Below are 20,025 nucleotides of genomic sequence, written 5' to 3'. Positions count from 1 at the left end.
ATTTTCTATTACCCTCTGCACCCCGATTTCCATCTTCTTATCTGGTCTGTCCTCTGACGTTATGGTGTTTAAAGGGTAGGTTCTGCCCCTACAACAGACCTTAGTGGAGGTCTGTCAACACATGTGAACTATGTGGAAGCTTTTCATGAACACACATCTAGGCTACAACCTCCAGTATAGGTTTTATCAGGAATAAGGCTGTTATTTAGAACACTGGCTGGTTCCTGTGTCTGCCTTATTTCTCCATTGGTTTCAATGGAGGAGGGAAAGGTAGGGATGTTATTTAATGGCTCCTCCAAACCTCAGTATCCTAACACTTGTCCTTTCTGAACTCCATCCCATTTCAGCAGGACCATTTCTCTGATTCACTGATGCTTGTTTTATTTTTATTTTTTAAAATGAAGACCCCCTTTCCTCCAAGGAAATCTTGCCAGGAAGTATAAACAAGAAAAAGAGACAAAGAACAGATGAACTGTTCTTGAAGGGGATGTGAGAGTGGTGTTAGAGCGTGTTCTATAAACCCTTGTTCTATCTCTAAAGGTCACCTGTAATCCTTTTCCAAATTATAAATGATCGTGTTAGATTTAGTATATAGTGAAGATTTAATGAATGTGTTTTTGGTTTCTCCATCCAAGGTAACTGAAAAACATTTTTTTAGGGCAGCTGCATCTAACTTTCCACAGGAGAAATGGCCCCTAAAAAACCTTACAAATGGAATATTTATAAATTTAAAAAGTTAAATAGCTAAAATTCTCTAGGGTGACAGCTTCTGAAAGGGAATGAATGGCAGTGAATCTTTTCAAATAGCAAAAAGAATCCTTGTATATTACAGATTGTCACAAGCCAGGTTCTCTGTCCCTGAAGGAGCATCACGTGCCCTGTCCCTCTGCCTGGGTGCTGAGCCCACTGTGCAAGCCCATTTGGGCACATGCACCCAAAAGCCTATTTGGACCCTGCCCTGAAGAGCGGTTCAGTTCAGTCCAAGGCTTCCTGGCTGGTTAGCAAGTGCATCACAATGAAGAAAAAGCCTCACTGGATTCGAGAGAAAATGCATGTTTCCTTCTCTTTGACAAGACTTTTAAACCTTAATGAAAGGAAATGAAATCAGTCTAGTTATATACGCCCTTCATAAACCCATACAGAAGACTATCCTGAACTTTGAGCTCTTCTTCTAGGTGGTTACAAACGAGATGATGAACTGATTGGAGTATTTTCCCAGATGTTGCAAGTTAAGGCCAAAGAGTCTAAATTTAGCAGGGCCATCATTTCTCTCCTTGAAAGATAAACTGTTTTCCTTTTTCCATCTGCTCTCCATAGTTTGGGAAAAACTTGTTCTGCAACATCCCAGACAATTTGAATAAATCAACTTCAACAGTATCTTTTCAACCAACCTAACCTTCTTCTCCAATTTACCATTCTATCATCTTTGTCATCACAAACTGTTCTTGTGTTGGTAAACTGATCAGTGGGACAGGATGACATGAAAAATAAGAAGCCCTGCTTTTCTAATCAACTCTGTCTCCTGAGAAGACATATGACTTTCCCCTTGGTCTTTGCCCTTAGCCTTATATGGAATATTTGTGCAAGTTAAAAGTCTTCAACTTTGAGAATTATCTTCTTGCAACTAAAATGGACTCCAATTCTGATACATATAAGAGGTTTACTTACCCTCTTAGGTAAACAGAACATGTAACAGCTGAAATCACTTTAATATGCTCAAATGTCTTTTAAAATTGTGTTTACAGCTAGCACACCTATAAAGAAGGTTGTTAAACTTGTGAAATACACATTAGGAAGACACTATCATTTTAGGATTTTCTTCCTTCTTGTATCAACTTTGAAAAACTCTCTATTTTGCATTCTATTTTCAGACCCTATCTAATACAATTTTCCCCCTTAATACTCTAGTAATTTGGTCTGATTTTACTTTTTTGTGTGAGTGTGGTTTTCTCACTTGATTCAAGGTACTGATACACTTCTAGGTTCAAAGGAGGCATTCTATTATTCTGTGTTTTATGTGTACCAATACAGCTTTCTGTTGTAAAATTACTTGTTTTAAGAATATCCAGTTTTCTTGGATTCCTTTTTGTCAACGTTTCCCTAGGGGCACTCCTTAGTGTCTTGAACTTGGTAAAATGCCCGAAGTCCATTTTATTTGATTACATCAGTTTTCTCCCAGAGAACTCTGAATACTATCATTCTGTGGTTCAGTCCATGAATTTTCATCCAAAAGCTTCAGGAAATACTACCAGCCAAGACCATGTAAAAGAAATCTGGCTTACTTGAGTCTTCTACTTTTTAAAGAAGTTCTTAGAAACTGATTTCCTAGTATGTTGCAGAAATTTATTTGACAGACTGTGGCCTGCTGGATTTTTTTTTTTTCAGCAGATGGTTAAAGACTCTCATAACCACAAATTTTTAAGTAAACCAGGCAAAGACATGATTTCATCCTAACAAAGTTTACCATTTTTGTGTCACTGGTCTCTTTAAGATACCTAGTTTGAGGGTTTTTTGGTGGATTAACAATCATAGGGATTAGCCTAAAATATTTGCAAAATTCATGTATTACTTTTCAATTCTTACCCCCAGAGAATTAAAATAAAATTATAAAGTAGCACACCTCTCAGAGAAAGCATAAGATCAAAAGAAATTTGATCTCCACCAGAGGATGCTAACATGTAGAAAGCAAAGTTTTTCCTCTGTCCAAGAAGCAATTGAAGTGCTACTGAAAGAAAAATGCCATAGAGTTGCAAAGAATTTACCAAATGGGGTCAGATATAAATATTAAGTTTCCTCTTTCACTCCCTGTCCACTTCAACTGTAACTATTGACCAATAGCCATTATTTTAAAAAAAGAAAAAACCCAACCAAACAAAAAAAATGCTATAGTACAAGGCTCAAGTTCAACTGTTTAGATTTGGGGTTCTGATAGGAGCCATTTTTATGAACACACACACAAGATAAAAATCAACAAAAGTGGCCTTGGAAAAAAATACACAGGGACAGGAATGAGATTAAGCCACCCAAACATTACAGAAAGGAGAGAGCAGAATGGTCATTCCTTACTTTCTAAAGATCTTATGGCATCTCTTTCCTCCAGACTAATTCTTTATTTAAAATTCTCTCAAAAAATTTTATAAACTGTTTTTCACATGATAAAAGTAACACACATTCATCGTTAAAAATCCCAACAGAAATACAAAGTTAGTCTATCTCTTCACCAAACTGTCAGTTCCACTCTTTAGAGGTAACCATGGCTAGGAATCTGTCTTGAACTTTAAATTGTTTGGCAGCAAACAGAAATGACTCCAATAAAATGAAGTGACATTTACCAATAAGTTGGAGTGACTGATCTAACCAGTAGATATGTGATACAGCACATTAACCACTTACAGAAACTGTTTTCTAAAATTTTGAAGCAAGTTTGAAATCACCCTGACTTCCCAGCCTGAATTATTCCACTTCCTGCCTTTCAGTTATACTGGACTTTTTCAGAAGGAATGGTGGAAATAATCTAGTCTAATCCCTTCATTTTACAGATAAGAAAACTGACACCTTAAAAGGTTAAGTGACTTGTCTTGGGTCATGAATCTAATCAGTAGCAGACTGTGGCTAAAGAATCCTGGTCTACCTCCCAGTCCAAAGAGACATGACTTGCCAGACTTACTTGACTGTGGATGGTGTGATCTGACAGGCTATCCTGTGACCACTTTTTCAAATCTAATTTTTATGAAAGTACCTAGAAAGACTTGAAATAAACTGCTAACATACAGCTTCACTAATGAAATGGAATTTACAATGTCTAAACACATTTCAGCTTTGAAGAAAAATGGAGCACTGGGGCTCCAAACATCATGCATGTTCTTCTACAAGACGTACAACAGGAAGGACCCCCAACTTTCCAATGTCGTGGCTGTATTAAAAGGCTATTCTCCCTGCTGCTGCTAAGTCACTTCAGTCGTGTCCAACTCTTTGTGACCCCATAGACAGCAGCCTACCAGGCTCCCCAGTCCCTGGAGTTCTCCAGGCAAGAACACTGGAAGAATCCCATTATTCAATGTCTAGTTGTGTGGGGCTTCTGATTAAACAGCAGGGCTTCCTGGCAACTGGAGGCCAATTTACATCTAAACATCTTGGTTTAGATGTGTTAACATCTAACCTTTTAGTAATCCAGCTCTCTCCCCCTTCCTACTGCAAATTCTCATCATTTCAACAGCATTTAAAGCATCTTCTGTCACATCCTCCTTCTCCTCAAGTCACACCCTTAACTGGCATGCTTTCAGTGCATTTTCTCTCCTCCCCTGGGCCTCTGGCTCCTCTGGCTCTCTATCTCTTCTCCCTTTGGTTAACTGATGGTCTAAGAGTTGGCATCAGGAATGGAGACACAAACTCAGGTGGTAGAAAGAGAGGTCTGGCTGCAGGGCAGGTCTCCTGTGAGGGAATGAGGGGAAACACGTTTATACAGATACATGGACCAGGCCCTAGAGAGCTCAGAATGGCAGACGGAGCAATTTTGGCTTGATTCCATAGGCACTGGGGAGTCTCTGAAGGGTTGTGAGCAGGGGAGTGATAGCATGAAATCAGCTTTTTTGGAAAGTTAGCACTTGGTGTGGGTAGAGAAGGAATTTGGGAGCCACTTGGGAGACTCCACTACTGGGAAAGATTGAAGGCAGGAGGAGAAGGGGACAACAAAGGATGAGATGGTTGGATGGCATCACCGACTCGATGGATGTGAGTTTGAGCAAGTTCCTGGAGTTGGTGATGGACAGAGAAGCCTGGCGTGCTGCAGTCCATGGGGTCACAAAGAGTCAGACATGGCTGAGCGTCTGAACTGAACTCACTGGGATATTCCAGAAGAAGGTTGTTACAGGCCAAAGCATAGAAGTCAGGACCTGGACTGAAGTGATGGCACCAGAAATTGAGTTGAAGGAACATATATAAAGGATATTTCAAAGGCATGGGCCTTAGAAGATGGAAGGGCAGGATCAAAGGTGAATAATGCCCAGCTTGCAATCCTGGGTGACTAAAAGATGGGGAATAGAGAAGACAGGATAGTTTTAGAGCCATAGGAGATCTGTTTGACATGCTATGAGCTGATGGAAAGATAGGCAGAGACTTCCCTAGTGGTCCAGTGGTGAAGACTCTGCACTGCCAATGCAGGAGGTACACGTTCAGTCCCTGGTCGGGGAACTAAGATCCCACATGGCTGCAGCATGGCCAAAAAATAAAAAAATTAAAATTAAAAGATAGTCAAGTGGAGATTGGAGAAGGCAATGGCACCCCACTCCAGTACTCTTGCCTGGAAAATCCCATGGATGGAGGAGCCTGGTAGGCTGCAGTCCATGGGGTCGCTAAGAGTCGGACACGACTGAGTGACTTCACTTTCACTTTTCACTTTCATGCATTGGAGAAGGAAATGGCAACCCACTCCAGTATTCTTGCCTAGAGAATCCCAGGGATGGGGGAGCCTGGTGAGCTGCCGTCTATGGGGTCGCACAGAGTCGGACATGACTGGAGTGACTTTGCAGCAGCAGCAGCAGCAAGTGGAGATGTCCCATCATGAGTTAGAGATGCTCGGGTGAGAAGCTAAAGACAGAGAGTAAAAGGGATATTTGAAACCATGATTGATGTAGAATACATTCACCAAGGGAAAGAATTTTGCAGATAGGGACACACTTATCAGAAAGAAAAGAGGGGTGGAAAAACAGAATGGAGAAGGTGATAAGTTTCTGGAAGGAAGGAGCATTAACAGTTTTAAGTATAGGCAAGGACAAAAAGAATAAACATTAGTAAATTAGCCCAAGTAGCTACATAGTGGGCTTCCCAGGTGACTCAGTGGTAAAGAATCCCCCTACCAATGCAGGGGACACAGGAGACATGGGTTTGATCCCTGGGTCAGCAAGATCCCCTGAAAAAGGAAATGGAAACCTACTCCAGTATTCTTGCCTGGGAAATCTCATGGACAGAGGAACCTAGTGGTCTACAGTCCACTGGGCCACAAAGAGTCAGACACAACTGGGGAACTGAGCACACACACAATAAATCCGAAGGCCTTAATAAACTATATTTTACTTCCCTCAATAGTACTACTCCTTAATTGCACAAATAAATGTTTTGAGTCTTCTGTTCAATAACATCCAAGTCCAGAGTACTTAGTACTAAGTTTACTGAACTGTGTGTCTTACAGAGCAGGATGTAACTAACAAAAGAGCAAGTACAATTTATCAGACATATAGTTTAAGATACAGAACTCTATTTTTTCTATGAACATCTGGCACATCACTACAAACGTCTTGGTATAACTTTTCTCTTGTTAAGACCCCAGTGGCTTAGTTGGGTAGCACCTCCAGTCTTCTGAAATTCACCTCTTATCAACCTAACTAAGCAGCAGGGGGATAAAGCTATCTGGCTACGGCAGAGGAGTGGCTTGAAGAGAATGGGAGATCTGGCTGAAATGAGGAGTGAACCAGGAGAGGAGGCAATGACTGATAGATAAAACTCTGTGAAGGCAGTAGGGTGCATTCAGGCTTTTTACAAAACCACTGCTGCCTCTCCGCAGGTTGTGGATTAAAGGCAACTAAATGGCTACTGTGTAGTACATCGGCTGTCTTTTGTTCTCCTACAAGAAAAACATTTTCAGGAGACTGACAGAGTGAAGATGACATATCAGTTTCTGGAGACCACTAAATAGCCAAAGACCACCCTGTTGCTTTTTCAAGCCTATCATTCTTCCTACAGGGCCTACTCAGCCTAGGCCCCAGTCCTCAACCTCTACTCCCAACTATCTCAAGCTCCATCAACTGACAGTCCCAACAACTCCATATCTTTCCCTCTGTGGGGACATAATCAAAGACCAAAGAGTTTTACCAAAAAATGTACCATGATATTCACCTACATAGAGTCAGAGAAATAGTCAAAATGGTAATACTAGCAGTAATAATTTTCATTCATCAAGTACCTGCTCTAATATCGGGCTGGCCAAAAGGTTTGTTCAGGTTTCCATACAATGTTACAGAAAAACCTGAACTATTTTTTTGGCCAACCCAATATCACACATTGTTATCAAAAACAATTATAAACAATAGCATGATAATTCTGTCTAAAATACATGATTCTAGGACATATCCCACAATTAGAAAATATCACTGAGAAGTTACTAAAAGGAATATCCTACCATAATTGATAAAAAGTGAAGTGGCTCACTACTTAAGACTCTGGAATACACAAAGACCTAAGTTACCATTCAACCACATTAGTTAACCTCTCTGGGCCCCAGTTTCCTTATCTGCTAAGTGGGATTAGTAGTACCTGTGATTTAGGTTAGTTGGGAAGATAAATGAAATAAGCACTGTACATTCATTGGCACATTGCCCTGTACATCAGCATTACTCAATAAATGTCAACAGCTATTATTAGAAAGCTATTATATTATTGTTCATTATTACGGAAGTAGATATAAGTCAAGTTATATCTGTAAAAGTCAGATAACATCTTTGACTATAAGATAGGTTTCAGGAGGATTTATAACTAGGGCTATAAAATGGCTCCACATCATATACATGTTGTGTGTTAGTCGCTCAGTTGTGTTTGACGCTTTGCAACTCCATGGACTGTAGCCCACCAGGCTCCTCTGTTCATGGAATTCTCCAGGCAAGAATACTGGAGTGGGTTGCCATGCCCTCCTCCAATATACATGTTATTCACTAGCATATCTGTACTCTCACTCAGGCTCAGAATTAGATACTGGTATTTATTCCTTAAATGGGACCCATTACAGTAACAAAAAATAACATTGTCACTCCTATAACCACCTTAGGAATACTGAGCTTAGAGAAAGTAATAATTATGGGAACCCTCCATTGGCTTCACTTGACAACCCCCCTCCTTTTAATGCTACTGATGACTTCCCATGATACAAGACAAGAGCTTTGCTAGGGAACCTCAAGAAAGCCTTCAACAAGAGCATTGATACAAACCCTTCTTTGTTTCTTAGGTTTTACACTATGCCAAGCTAAAGAATTTATCCTTTATCCTCTTTTTCTTGATGAATACTGTTCTTGGGAATTCTTGGGCCAAGTAGCTATGTAAATCTAGTAAGGGATATGTTACATATTTCTAATAACACTAGAAGCATGGAACATTTCGTGCCACTGGTGAGCACATATTACAAACAGAATTCTAAATTACTATAGTCATATTAGGAGTTCACATATATATTCTTTTGTACTTAGCCCAGGAAAAAAAACTTCTAACACAACCAGTTGGATCACCAACTACATCCAAAAGTTGAAGCAACCAAACTGGCTTTCAATACAAACAAGAATGGGATGCTTTCATACTTTTGCCCCAGGGCCAAGGGTTATCAACCCATCAACTCTGAACTGTATGATAACCTTTCATGCACAAATGACTCCATTATGGAAGTGCTCATTTAAAACAGAACTTTGAGAGAGAGGATCCTCATTCAGAAACAATTTCTAGGACATGACTGTCATAAATATATGAAGAAAAAATAAAGACCAACAGTGCTATCTAAAATAATATAGGGTAACCCACATATGGAGCCACATTTAAAAAATACAAGTGAGATAAATATTTAATTTAACAAAGTACATCAAAAATATTGTTTAAGTTTGTAGTCAATATAAAAATTCTTAATGATATATTTTATACACTTTTGGTACTAAATCTTCAAAATCTCACGTTTAGTTTACACTTACAGAACATCTTGATTCCAACTAGCCACCTATTCAAGTGCTGAATAACCACATGTGGCTAGGGGATGCTGTCCTGAATGGTGCAAATACAACCAATCTAACGTGAATGACTGTTATATCTGAAGAGTCAGACCTGCCCTCACTGCCACCTCAGCTCTTCACCCTCATTGCTGGAGCTCTAACAGTGTTCCCACCCCTCTCTGGGACCACTAGTCCACCTGGAACTATGAGGAAGAAGGGGGGAAAGGATGTGTTTTAAACAAAGCACCTTGGAATCCCAACTCCATTTCCCAGTAGAAACAATAGCAAACACAATAGTTCAATGGATAAGTGGCATTAAGGGTTAAATAGGCTTTCCTGGGGAGGAAGATCTGGGAACCTAATCACCATTTAGAACACTGTATCCAGGAGATAGTGTGTTCCAAGCTTCCAATAGGCACACAAAGTGACTGCCTGGATCTCTCATCTACACTCTTGGTAAAAGGGTGCTGAAAGACACGTTTACAAAGACTTTCTCATTTAAGTACTTAAATTAAACCAATTGGTTCCCTTCTTCATCCCCGTCCTCTCTTCCCCACATACAGAGCGTCCTTCAATCCTGCCCTTCTCTAGAAAGCACATTTGTTCCTGAAATGTGGAAGAGCTGTCATTTTGGAACACTCTGTGACAGTGAGAACCCTGTATTCGGAGCAGTTGTCTTCCTGAAGCAAAGGCAAAATGTAAAGGACATATGTGCCCTTTCCATATGGTGCCCTGTCCTTCCGCAGTCCCTCCTACCCCCCATCCCAACCTCAAAGTCAAAAGCTCTCAAGTGACTAGCATTCATGCAAAATGGGGCAACTTCAACTACATATTTTAAATCTCTCCCACCTTTCATCCTCCCCTCTCCACAGCCCATCTCAACACAGGCTTCTGCTTCATCATCAAACAAGCACACAATCCTTACCTTGCTGCTGCTGCTGCTAAGTTGCTTCAGTTGTGTCCGACTCTGTGCGACCCCATAGACGGCAGCCCACCAGGCTCCCCTGTCCCTGGGATTCTCCAGGCAAGAACACTGGAGTGGGTTGCCATTTCCTTCTCCGAATCCTTACCCTATTTGTCTTCAAATCCACCTCATAGCTCTTCCTTTCAGGAGAAATGTACAAACTCTAGCTTGGAGGTTTCAAAGCCCTTTTGCATCCAATCTCAGCTAGTTGCAATCTTGACTGGATAAACTGAATTAACACTGTGTCTTGTCAATCTTCCCTCCCTCACCTCCAATCTGCTGGTTAAGAATCCACTGTTGTTGACACCCCCCATACCTTACTCCACATTTTCCAGTCACCTTCTTCCAGTGACTATTCTCAAGACCCTGAGGATTAAGACTATATTTTTACTATTCCAATCTCCCCTTGGGCCAAGTTTTTCTTGGAATCACCTTAGGCTCCAAGTATAGTATAGTATAGTCCACAGAGGGTGCTCATTGAACATATGGTTTATAAAAGCCTAGATTGCTGTAGTAGCAGTCCAATGTCAGACTTCTCTTCCAGAAACACTATTTTGGTCATATCACCACAATAGTGGTAAAAGTTAGACCAGTGGCTACCTTCAGGGGAGGAAGTGATTGCAAGAAGCAAGCAGCATCTTCTGGACAGACGGTTAAGGGATCATAGTGGAAGTTGTTACACTGTTTGCAGTAGGGGTGGGCAGAGGAGCAGGATGACTTTTGACAGTGTAGAATGAAGAATTGAGGCATGTCAGGCTAATCAAGCAGAAGTGAAGTGAAAGTGAAGTCGCTCAGCCGTTTCCGACTCTTTGCAACCCCATGGACTGTAGCCTACCAGGCTCCTCTGTCCATGGGATTTTCCAGGCACCAGTACTGGAGTGGATTGCCATTTCCTTCTCCAGGGGATCTTCCCAACCCAGGGATTGAACCCGGGTAATCAAGCAGAGAGAACCACATAAGCAATGATACAGAAGCAAGAGGCATATTGAGTCTGAAGAAGATGGTCAAGTTTTTATTGTGGTTGGAGCCTGAAGTCCAGGAAAAAAGCGTGAGAAGACACTGTGGGCAAAGCCAAACTAAGGAGCAGGGATTTCATTCTGAAATATAATGGGGAGTCAGTGAAGAATTTTTAGTGTGGGAATGAGTTTTTATTTTACTTTATTTTATGAATGAGCAATCTAGTGGCAATGAGGGTGAAGAATCAGAGGTGAGCAAGACCAGAAGTAGGGAGACCAAGTGAGTGGCTGCTGCCACAATGGTCCAGGTGAAGACTGTTGAAAGTTGAAACAAGAGAGGAGCAAATAAGAATGAATGGATAGGGACTTCCCTGGTGGTCCAGTGGTTAAGAATCCACCTACTAATGCAGGGACACAAGTTTGATCCCTGGTCCAGAAAGATCCCACATGCCACAGAGCAACTAAGTCCACGCCATAACTACTGAGCCTGTTCACCTAGAGCCTGTGAGCTGCAACAAGAGAAGCCACTGCAATGAGAAACCGATGCACCATGACTAGAGAGTAGCCCCTGCTCACCACAACCAGAGGGAGCCTGCACACAGCAACTAAGACCCAGCACAGTCAAAAATAAAGAAATAAAATTAAAATTAATAAAATAGAAACTTGAAAAAAAGAATGAATGGGCACAAGAGAGGTTTAGAATACAGAAAAGACAGGACTCCATAATTTTCTGAGCATTCCACAGTCATTTTCCAGCTTGTACCTAACCTGAAAATAGCAGTGTTAATTCCCTTGACCACAGAGTTAGTCTTCCACAAAACTTCCCCACTTTTCTCTCTCTTCTTTAAAACAAGGAATATTTTTTCACTGCAAAACTAAACAACAAACAAAAGTGCACGTAAATATAGTGGTATACACATGACTGGTAGAGGGTTCTCTGTATAAGCTTTCATTAAAGTTCTAATGGCAGAAAACAAAGAACTAAAGAACCTCTTGATGAAAGTGAAAGAGGAGAGTAAAAAAGTTGGCTTAAAGCTCAACATTCAGAAAACGAAGATCATGGCATCTGGTCCCATCACTTCATGGGAAATAGATGGGGAAACAGTGAAAACAGTGTCAGACTTTATTTTGGGGGGCTCCAAAATCACTGCAGATGCTGACTGCAGCCATGAAATTAAAAGATGCTTGCTCCTTGGAAGAAAAGTTATGACCAACCTAGACAGCATGTTGAAAAGCAGAGACATTACTTTGACGACAAAGGTCTGTCCAGTTAAGGCTATGGTTTTTCCAGCAGTCATGTATGGATGTGAGTTGGACTATAAAGAAAGCTGAGCACCAAAGAATTGATGCTTTTGAACTGTGATGTTGGAGAAGACTCTTGAGAGTCCCTTGGACTGCAAGGAGATCCAACCAGTCCACCCTAAAGGAAATCAGTCCTGAATATTCATTGGAAGGACTGATGCTGAAGCTCCAATACTTTGGCCACCCGATGCAAAGAACTGACTCATTGGAAAAGACCCTGATGCTGGGAAAGACTGAAGGCAGGAGGAGAAGGGGACGACAGAGGATGAGGCAGTTGGATGGCATCACCAACTCAATGGACATGAGTTTGAGTAAACTCTGGGAATTGGTGATGGACAGGGAGGCCTGGTGTACTGCAGTCCATGGGGTCGCAAAGAGTTGGACACAACTGAGCGACTAAACTGACTGACCAAAAGTTCTAATTCCTCCATCTTTTACTCTTATATAAAGAAAAAATGCTATCAGTCAGAGTACTCCATTCCTAAAATTCCTTCTAGTAAAATATGTTTAATTTATAGGCTGGATAAAAATCTGGAAGCATTCCCTTTTTAGGTATGTATGTGTAATTGATATATAAAACTGTATTCATTTAAGGTTTTCAACATAATTTGATATTTGTATATAGTGCAAAATGATCACCACAATAGATCTAGTTAATACTCATTGCCACACAAAGTTACAACATTTTTTTCTTATGAACTTTTAAGATTTACTTTCTTAGCAACTTTCAAATATACAATATTATTAACTATCATCAGCATACTGTACATTACATCTCATGACTTTTTCATACCTGGAGGTTTGTACATTTTGACATCCTTCACCAACTTTGCCCACCTTCCAACCTTCCACCTCTCACAACCACCAATCTGTTCTCTGTATCTATGAGCTTGTTCTTTTTTTGTTTTGTTTTCAATTCCACATTTAAGCGAGATCATATAGTATTTGTCTCTGTCTGACTTATTTCACTTGACATAATGTCCTCAAGGTTCATTCATGTTGTCACAAATAGCAAGATTTCCTTCTTTTTTTATGGCTGAATAATATTCCATTGTATGTATCTACTACATTTTCTTCATTCACACATCAATGAACACTTAGGTTATTTCCATTTCTTGGTTATTGTAAATAAACTGCAATGAACATGGGGGTGCATATATCTTTTCAAGTTAATGTTTTCATTTTCTTCAGATAAATACCCAGAAGTAGAGTGGCTGGCTCATATGTTACTTCTAGCTTTAATCTTTTGAGGAACCTCCATACAGCTTTCCACAGTGGCTGCACAAATTTACATTCCCTCCTCCCTTTTCTCCAAATCCTTTCCAACACTTGTTATTTGTTGTCTTTTTGATAAGAGCTACTCTAACAGGCCTGAGGTGATATCGTATTGTGGTTTTATTTGCATTTCCCTGATGATTAGTGATGGTGAGCATCTTTTCATGAGCCCTCTGTCCATCTGTATATCTTCTTTGAAAAACTGTCTATTCAGATCTTCTGCCCATTTTAAAAATCAGATTGTTTAGGTTTTTTTCTGCTATTGAGCTATGTGAGTTCTTGTAATGTTTTAGATAGTAACATCTTATCAGATACATAATTTGCAAAGATCTTCTCCCATTCAGCAGGTTGTCTTTTCATTTTGTTGATTTTTTCCCCTTTTTCAATTTCAAAATAATGCTTCAAATGGCTAGTGAGGAAGGTGAAAAGGAAACATGGTCAGGGAAGAAATCATAAAAGTAGATGCACCACCTTTGTAGCATTTTGAGTTTTCGATGCAATTGCCTCTGGTTGTTCTCACAGGCTATGTTACTGCTGCTTCACCCAAAAGCACTTCCTTAGCTTCCAACCACAGTGAAAGGCTCCCCTAAAAGTCACTCCTTTTCCAAATTAGGTCCACAAAAGATACTCATGGGCATATGAAAAAGTTAAGCCTTAGTTAAAAATACCACTAAATGTTTGCAATAAAGATCACTTTAAAAAGCACAGGTTCACTTCCTAAATCTGTAAGCCAAAATGCTGCGTTTTGCTGATACATGTTGACAGAGGCACACAGATATCAGTAAGCAAGGCTGGCTATAGGATGTGAAAAAGCAACACTCAAGGGAAATTTTTACTTTTACAAATGCTTTCTGTTTCAAATTACAGACTTGGGATATTTCTTTGAAACATCTCTCCCTATTTATATTAAAAAAAAACCACTTCTGTCTGCGATGTACACATGTGTTTCAGCTATTTCTAGAAAAATGACTCCGTTTTATGTTTAAAAAACAGTATTGCCTTTAATAAAAAGAAATCACTTTAAGAAAGTAGCTTCAAACATCAAACTATGTTCAATACTTATTATCTACTCCAGTCTCATGGCTCACTTTCTTCTTGATGCCCTCAATTTGCTCAGACTTAGTAGTAGTGACAAGCTTACCTCTGCTACTCACTGAATAAAAGGAAATTATGACTCATAGCAAAACAAAACATACAAGACAGCAGAACCTCAGCCAAAACTATTAAGAACTATTATACCAAAAAAAGAGAAAAGAAACCCATCCCACTTCTTAAAACCATGTATTAGTCTTATAAGGATACACTGGAAATTTTAAAATATTAAACAGCTTCAACCTAGCTGTGTACACTAGAGATAGCATTGTATAAATGTCGTGTTAACACTTGTGACTCTATGTATAAAATGTGTCTACAAAGCAACACTTGAAACAGATGTAGCACAAAATACTTGCATTTCATATGCCTTTTATATGGTTCCCCAAATCAAACTTACTTCCACCCATGCCAAGCTGACTGCAAGTAACAGGTATGACTAATTTTAAAAGAGCTATGCAGTAAGAAGCTAGGAAGTCTTGAGTGAAATACTATATTCATATGCTTAACAGTACACTTTAGTGAAGAATTCCAGTCACAGTAACTTTTCACAACAAGATTTATTGTCAGAGCTTGTAAGTGGATATACTGGGAATAGTTCCACGCCTGTTAGGGAATAAACCTTCCAACCAAATGCACAACTCATGCCTGTTACACCACCAATAAAATTGAATCTTCTACTAGGAAAAAAATCAGTTTTGCAATGTTTACAGTTGGACATAATCAAGACCTGAGAAATAAGTAAGCAGTTTCTTTGACAAGAGATAAAGCCCTCCAACTGTAGAGAAACCCAAAAATACACTGCACGTTATTCTGCAGAAGAATGAGTTACAAATAAAATCTCATCTAACATCACTTTGCTAAAAGGACCTCAGACTCCTAGGGAAGAGTGAAGTTTTAAGTAGAAACTAAGACGCCTGCTGACAGTCAAAAAGACCTATTTGATAATTGGTGTGACAGAAAACAGACATTTACGGCTCCCAGCTATCAGCAAGTGAAAGATTAGATTAAATTTTAAGAAAAATTCACCAGATGTTCTAAAATTTCAGACCTTCCAAAATGACTAGGTCCTAGAAGCAGAAGAGCAAATAGTTACCACATGCTGAGGGGAGGGATGGGGTGGGAAAAAAAAGAGTGACTGAAAGGGACTCAGAGAAAGAAAGTGCTACCAAAATATGGCATAGCATTAGCAATTCAGTTATAGACAGAAAAATGACAAGAACATCACTAAAATCAGTGATTGTTCCCTAGCACATGTAGTTATCATGTAAGATTAAAAAGAAAAAAAATCTGAATGACTTTGGAAAAGCGTAAGGAAGAGGATAGCTCATGATTAGCAATTGAAAGTATTAATCAAAGTGTCTTCACATACCTGTCCACATTAAAAAAAAAGATCAAAGCCAGCTTAGAATGTTTTTTACTTCAGGATAAAATGTAGTGTACAAGATTGCAAGATAAAAAGAGCTGACAGATGAAATTTCCACTAAAAAAAAATTTCAACTTTTCCCCTCTGCCCATAGAACTACCTGGAGCCTCTAAAATACCATGGGTAAGTTACACGGCCACGAAAAATTTTAAGTATGAAGACTATGTGGCTACTGGGAATAATTCATAGAACAAAACAGATGGAAAAGGTAGAACTCAAAAGTAATATAGTACACTGTGATTACAATGCTAGGTTAAAAAAAAAAGCTGTGATGATGAAGGGGCCCAGACTTTCTTTTTCCTTTCCAAAGATTCTGTAAATATTGCCATAAAAGCTTTATAGATCAAAAATAATTTTTCATCTATGAGTCTTGGCATTCAGCAAAATGTTAACTAAATTATTCCTTTAAAGAAAAAAAAGTCTACTGCTTTGTAATTTATCCTGTTTACTATTTCAAAATAAGGAGGATTTTAAATGGCCACAGTACAACAGTGGGTTCTTATCTGTATTAGTACTCCAAGGGTGTAGACTTTCATACTTAGGATGGACAAACATCTGCTTTTCTATGTGGAAAAAAAATGGTCACACCCTTGTAGGAAACTGACATGTTTAAAAACTTATGGCATTCTTAAAGATGTCTACTTGCTCCATTTTTCTAAATAGATAAATCAAAAACGGAAAACAAAGCATTAAAACCAGAATGGTTTTCAGGGGAACCTACTAATCAAACTGTTAACTGAAGATACGAGTTACAAAAGTAAAGTCTCTCTTCGGTTTTACTTCTGAAGGAACGCTCTCTTTAGCCAACTATTCAGTTTGGTAGGTTCCATTCTTTTAAACACCTCACTTGGCTAAAACGGATTATAACACGTTCAGTGCCTCCTCGGCTCTATTAAGAGAATTTGAGAAAAAGAGGGCATCTAGCAAAAGACGTCAAGGATTATGGTAATATATGTTTAAAATTTCAATATGGAAGCAGGACTCTTAAGCAGGTTGCATTAATAGTCTGAATTCTATTTTATCGGGCCACTGCAGGCAAAGCAGTTCTTTATCTCCGCACCATTAGGATGAGGGCTGGAAGGTGAAATGCTCCCTACTTCTCTCCTGCAGGTCAGAGCCCCGTGGATCAAGTCATCGAATTTGGCTATTGTAACTGCGCACAGCGAGTCCTCCCCTTCCTTCCTTTCTCTTCCCTGGACAAATCCCTACGTGACTAACACAAACCTAATTTATGATGTCAATAGGTAGGCCAGGTCCCCCAAAAGCTCTGTCCCCGCGGGTTCCGACTAGGCATCTCCCCGCCCCACCCCATCGCGGCTTGGTTGGAATCTACAATGAAACACCAACAGTAGCTAAGGTAACAGAGCCGGGGTTAACCGGACCGACACAGGAGAAGCAGTGAACACGACTGTTTCTGCGGGCCGGGGGGTTGGGAGGCTGGCTCCGCGGACTGATTTTCCATTGGGTGGGGGTGGGTTAGAGACCACAGACGCACAAAAGCAGCAGTCTAATCTTTGAAGGCCGGCGGCCGGCTCTGCCACGCTCTCAGCAGGAAGGGGAGGGGAGCGGGAGGAAGAGAGGGAGGAGAAGCAGCGCAGGGCGGGAGGAGTGGGGAGGAGGGGCCGGGGGCGGAGCCCGGGCGCCAGGAAAACCCGCGCGCGAGTCCGCAGCACCTCGGGGCGGAGTAGCCGGCGCCGTCCGGCCCCTCGGCCTCCACCGCGCGCGGTGCGACCCGAAGGGGCGGGCCTGTCCGCAGCCTCCCTTCGCGTCTCGGGCCCTCCTTCTCCTCTCCTCCCTCCCCTCCCTCCTTTCCATCTCAGCAGCGCCCTCGGTCTCCCTCTCCGGTTCATACAAAAGCAAAATGTCCGCCATCTTCCGAGGCAGCTGTGCCCGTCGCCGCCACCAGCCCGGCTCTCCTGCGGTTTCTCCTCGGGGCCGCCCCTCCCCCGGCCCCCTTCCCGACCCCAGGCGCCGCGGCTCCTCGGAAGCTGCGGAGTCACTCCCCCCGCCCTCGCCCCCACCCCACCCCGCCCTGCCCGCCCCGCCTGGCGACGCAGGACCGCCTCGGGCGGGGGCAGGGGGTCTCGACTGCCCAGGCCGGCTGGCTCCTGCTTCCCGCCCGGCCCACCCCCTGGATGGCCCTTTACCTTGATGCAGTACGGGGGTTCGTCGTAGGTGACCAGCATGTACCTGTCTCCGCGGCTGGCCGGATCCCGGGCACGCAGCTACAGGACGAGGGATGACGGAGGGGGCCGCGAAGGGAAGGGGGTGGAGGGGGCGATACCAGCGTTACAGAAGCACCTAAATCCACCACCAGCCCCATCCTTCGGGAACTCTCCCCATCTCTCCCCTCCCCTCCCTTTACCTTCAAGAATAACTCCACAGCGCCTTTGGCAATATCCAAATAGGAGGTGCCCAGGTCAGTGCGCTGGTTCATAGAGGCGGACGTGTCTATGAGGAACAGCAGGATGGGCATCTTCCCCCACACCCGTGGCTCCGCTCCCCACTCTCTTGGCCCTCTTGCCCTCACTGCCGCGTACTGCCACCTGAACCCTCAACTCTCGCAGAGCCAGGGTGCAGGGAGCAAGAGGAAGACGGGACGGGACGGATGGAACTGCTCCTGGCCTCCTCTTTTTGCAGCCCCACCTCTTCTCCCTCCAAGGGAACTTGAAAATGTGAGCGTGTGTAGCCCTCGGGGCCCTCCCCCTTCCTCTCTTCTGGCACCACTACTGCCGCTGCTGCTGCCGCAGAGACTACTACCCGAGCATCCGTCCACGCTCACTGAAGCGCTCGCCCCAGACTGAGAGCTGTCTCTGTTCACCGACACACAACTTCTGTCCGCTCACCTACCATGGGCACCATGTGACCAGAACCCACGCCATTGGCTGCCAATTATGTGGTATTTGCATATTCATTAGATGACAGGGCAAGGGGAGGGACTTGGGCGGACCTTGGGAGTTGAAGTTTGAACCCAGGCAGGGTGTAAGGGGAAATGTTAAGGACCCTCCTTTAGAGGACTTGGAAGCTGTTAGGATACTTAGGGTGACTTGAAGGGATTTTTCGCTTGCTCTTTAAAGATGATAATTCGAAAAGAAGAGTGAATTTGAGCAACAGTTGTGCAGAAGTACAGAAACAGATGCTTGGACAGGCTGCACAGAAAACTCTGCTTACTGCAATCGATCAATCCTGCCACTGGCTAAGACCGAAACATTTCAGAAGCAGCAAACTTCTTTCCTGGCAAGACTTACTTGCATTCCTTCAGATCCCTCCCCACTCTTGGTCAGTATTTGTAAGTCGGTTGCTGGCCTTGCATTCCACGTATCTCTACTTAGAAAGGAAACTAAAACACGGTTACCTAAATGGCGTTTTGTGTGCACAAGCTTCTTCAGTTTTGTTGAGCACTTCGAAGTATTGGCCTGCCTGTGATGATTCTACCTACTGTTGTGTCTCTGCAGCCTTTACACACGGAAGGTTTGCCAACCTGGTTTCTGATTCAACTCACATTTATTGAGCACCTATGAAGTGTCAGCCATCCACATTAGTCTCGTTTAGTCTTTGAAATCATTGTGGTAGGTGGAATTATGTTCAATTTTCAGTAAAGGAAAGTGCAGCTCAGGTAAATGAGGAAGCACTGAGGGATGTGCTCAGGTGTGGCTCTAGGGAGAGACTCAATGAGTGGCCAATCACGCTTGGATGACTGCTTCGTGTAACTCAGATTTTAAATATGAAGCTGTGTATTCCCAGAACTATGCTGTGCCCAATGTGGAGTCCTGAACTAAAGTGTGTTTATGACTTCATTTGCTGTGTTCCCTTGTAATAGACATTTAAAAATACATATTCAATAACATTTTCATAAAAATAAGATTTCACAAGGGGCCACATAAGCAATATGTGAATCAGGGACAAAAGTAATACAAATAAAAGGTGAAGTAGAAGCAGTGTTCCAGTGGTCCAGAAGTTCAGGAGCTTTCCTAGATGAGGCACTGAGCAGGAAGGGATTGAACTCCTGAACTTTTGAACATACTTTCTTCTTTTTTCTTCATGTCTCTACTCTTTTATTCCACTTGTACTCTCTAAATCAATTGACTTTAATACTTCATCATAGTCGCTCATTCTAGACCTCTTTCGACCTCATGTCTGAGGTTACCGGACATCTCTCAGGAAGGCATTCCTACAAAGCACTGCTCTCTTAGCCTTCATTCCCTTCACAATGAATGTTAGCATCTTTGCCCATGTTTCCATTTCATGTGGCTGACTGTGGTGTGGTCCACT

At 41.8% G+C, this 20,025-nt stretch overlaps 1 protein-coding gene across 4 annotated transcripts in view; it reads right to left on the bottom strand.

Moving 5' to 3' along the window:
• The window catches only part of LOC120882285 (integrator complex subunit 6-like), a 56,271-nt gene extending 37,651 nt beyond the window's left edge, over positions 1-18,620 (bottom strand). For 2 of the 4 annotated variants that reach the window (XM_040266219.1, XM_040266218.1), the window contains exons 1-2: positions 18,119-18,619; positions 17,901-17,978 (exon numbers count right to left, since the gene is read on the bottom strand). In XM_040266219.1, coding sequence (XP_040122153.1) covers positions 17,901-17,978; positions 18,119-18,229 — 189 coding nt within the window. In that variant the 5' untranslated portion in view covers positions 18,230-18,619. Of the gene's footprint in view, positions 1-17,900; positions 17,979-18,118 lie in introns of all 4 variants that reach the window. The other 2 variants (XM_040266217.1, XM_040266220.1) reach the window with 2 other exon arrangements.
• Positions 18,621-20,025: the final 1,405 nt, after the last annotated feature.

This window comes from Oryx dammah, unplaced genomic scaffold, assembly GCF_014754425.2.
Source record: "Oryx dammah isolate SB20612 unplaced genomic scaffold, SCBI_Odam_1.1 HiC_scaffold_23, whole genome shotgun sequence".
NCBI classification, from domain to species: Eukaryota; Metazoa; Chordata; class Mammalia; order Artiodactyla; family Bovidae; genus Oryx; species Oryx dammah.
This window is presented reverse-complemented; position numbering and strand designations above follow the sequence as displayed.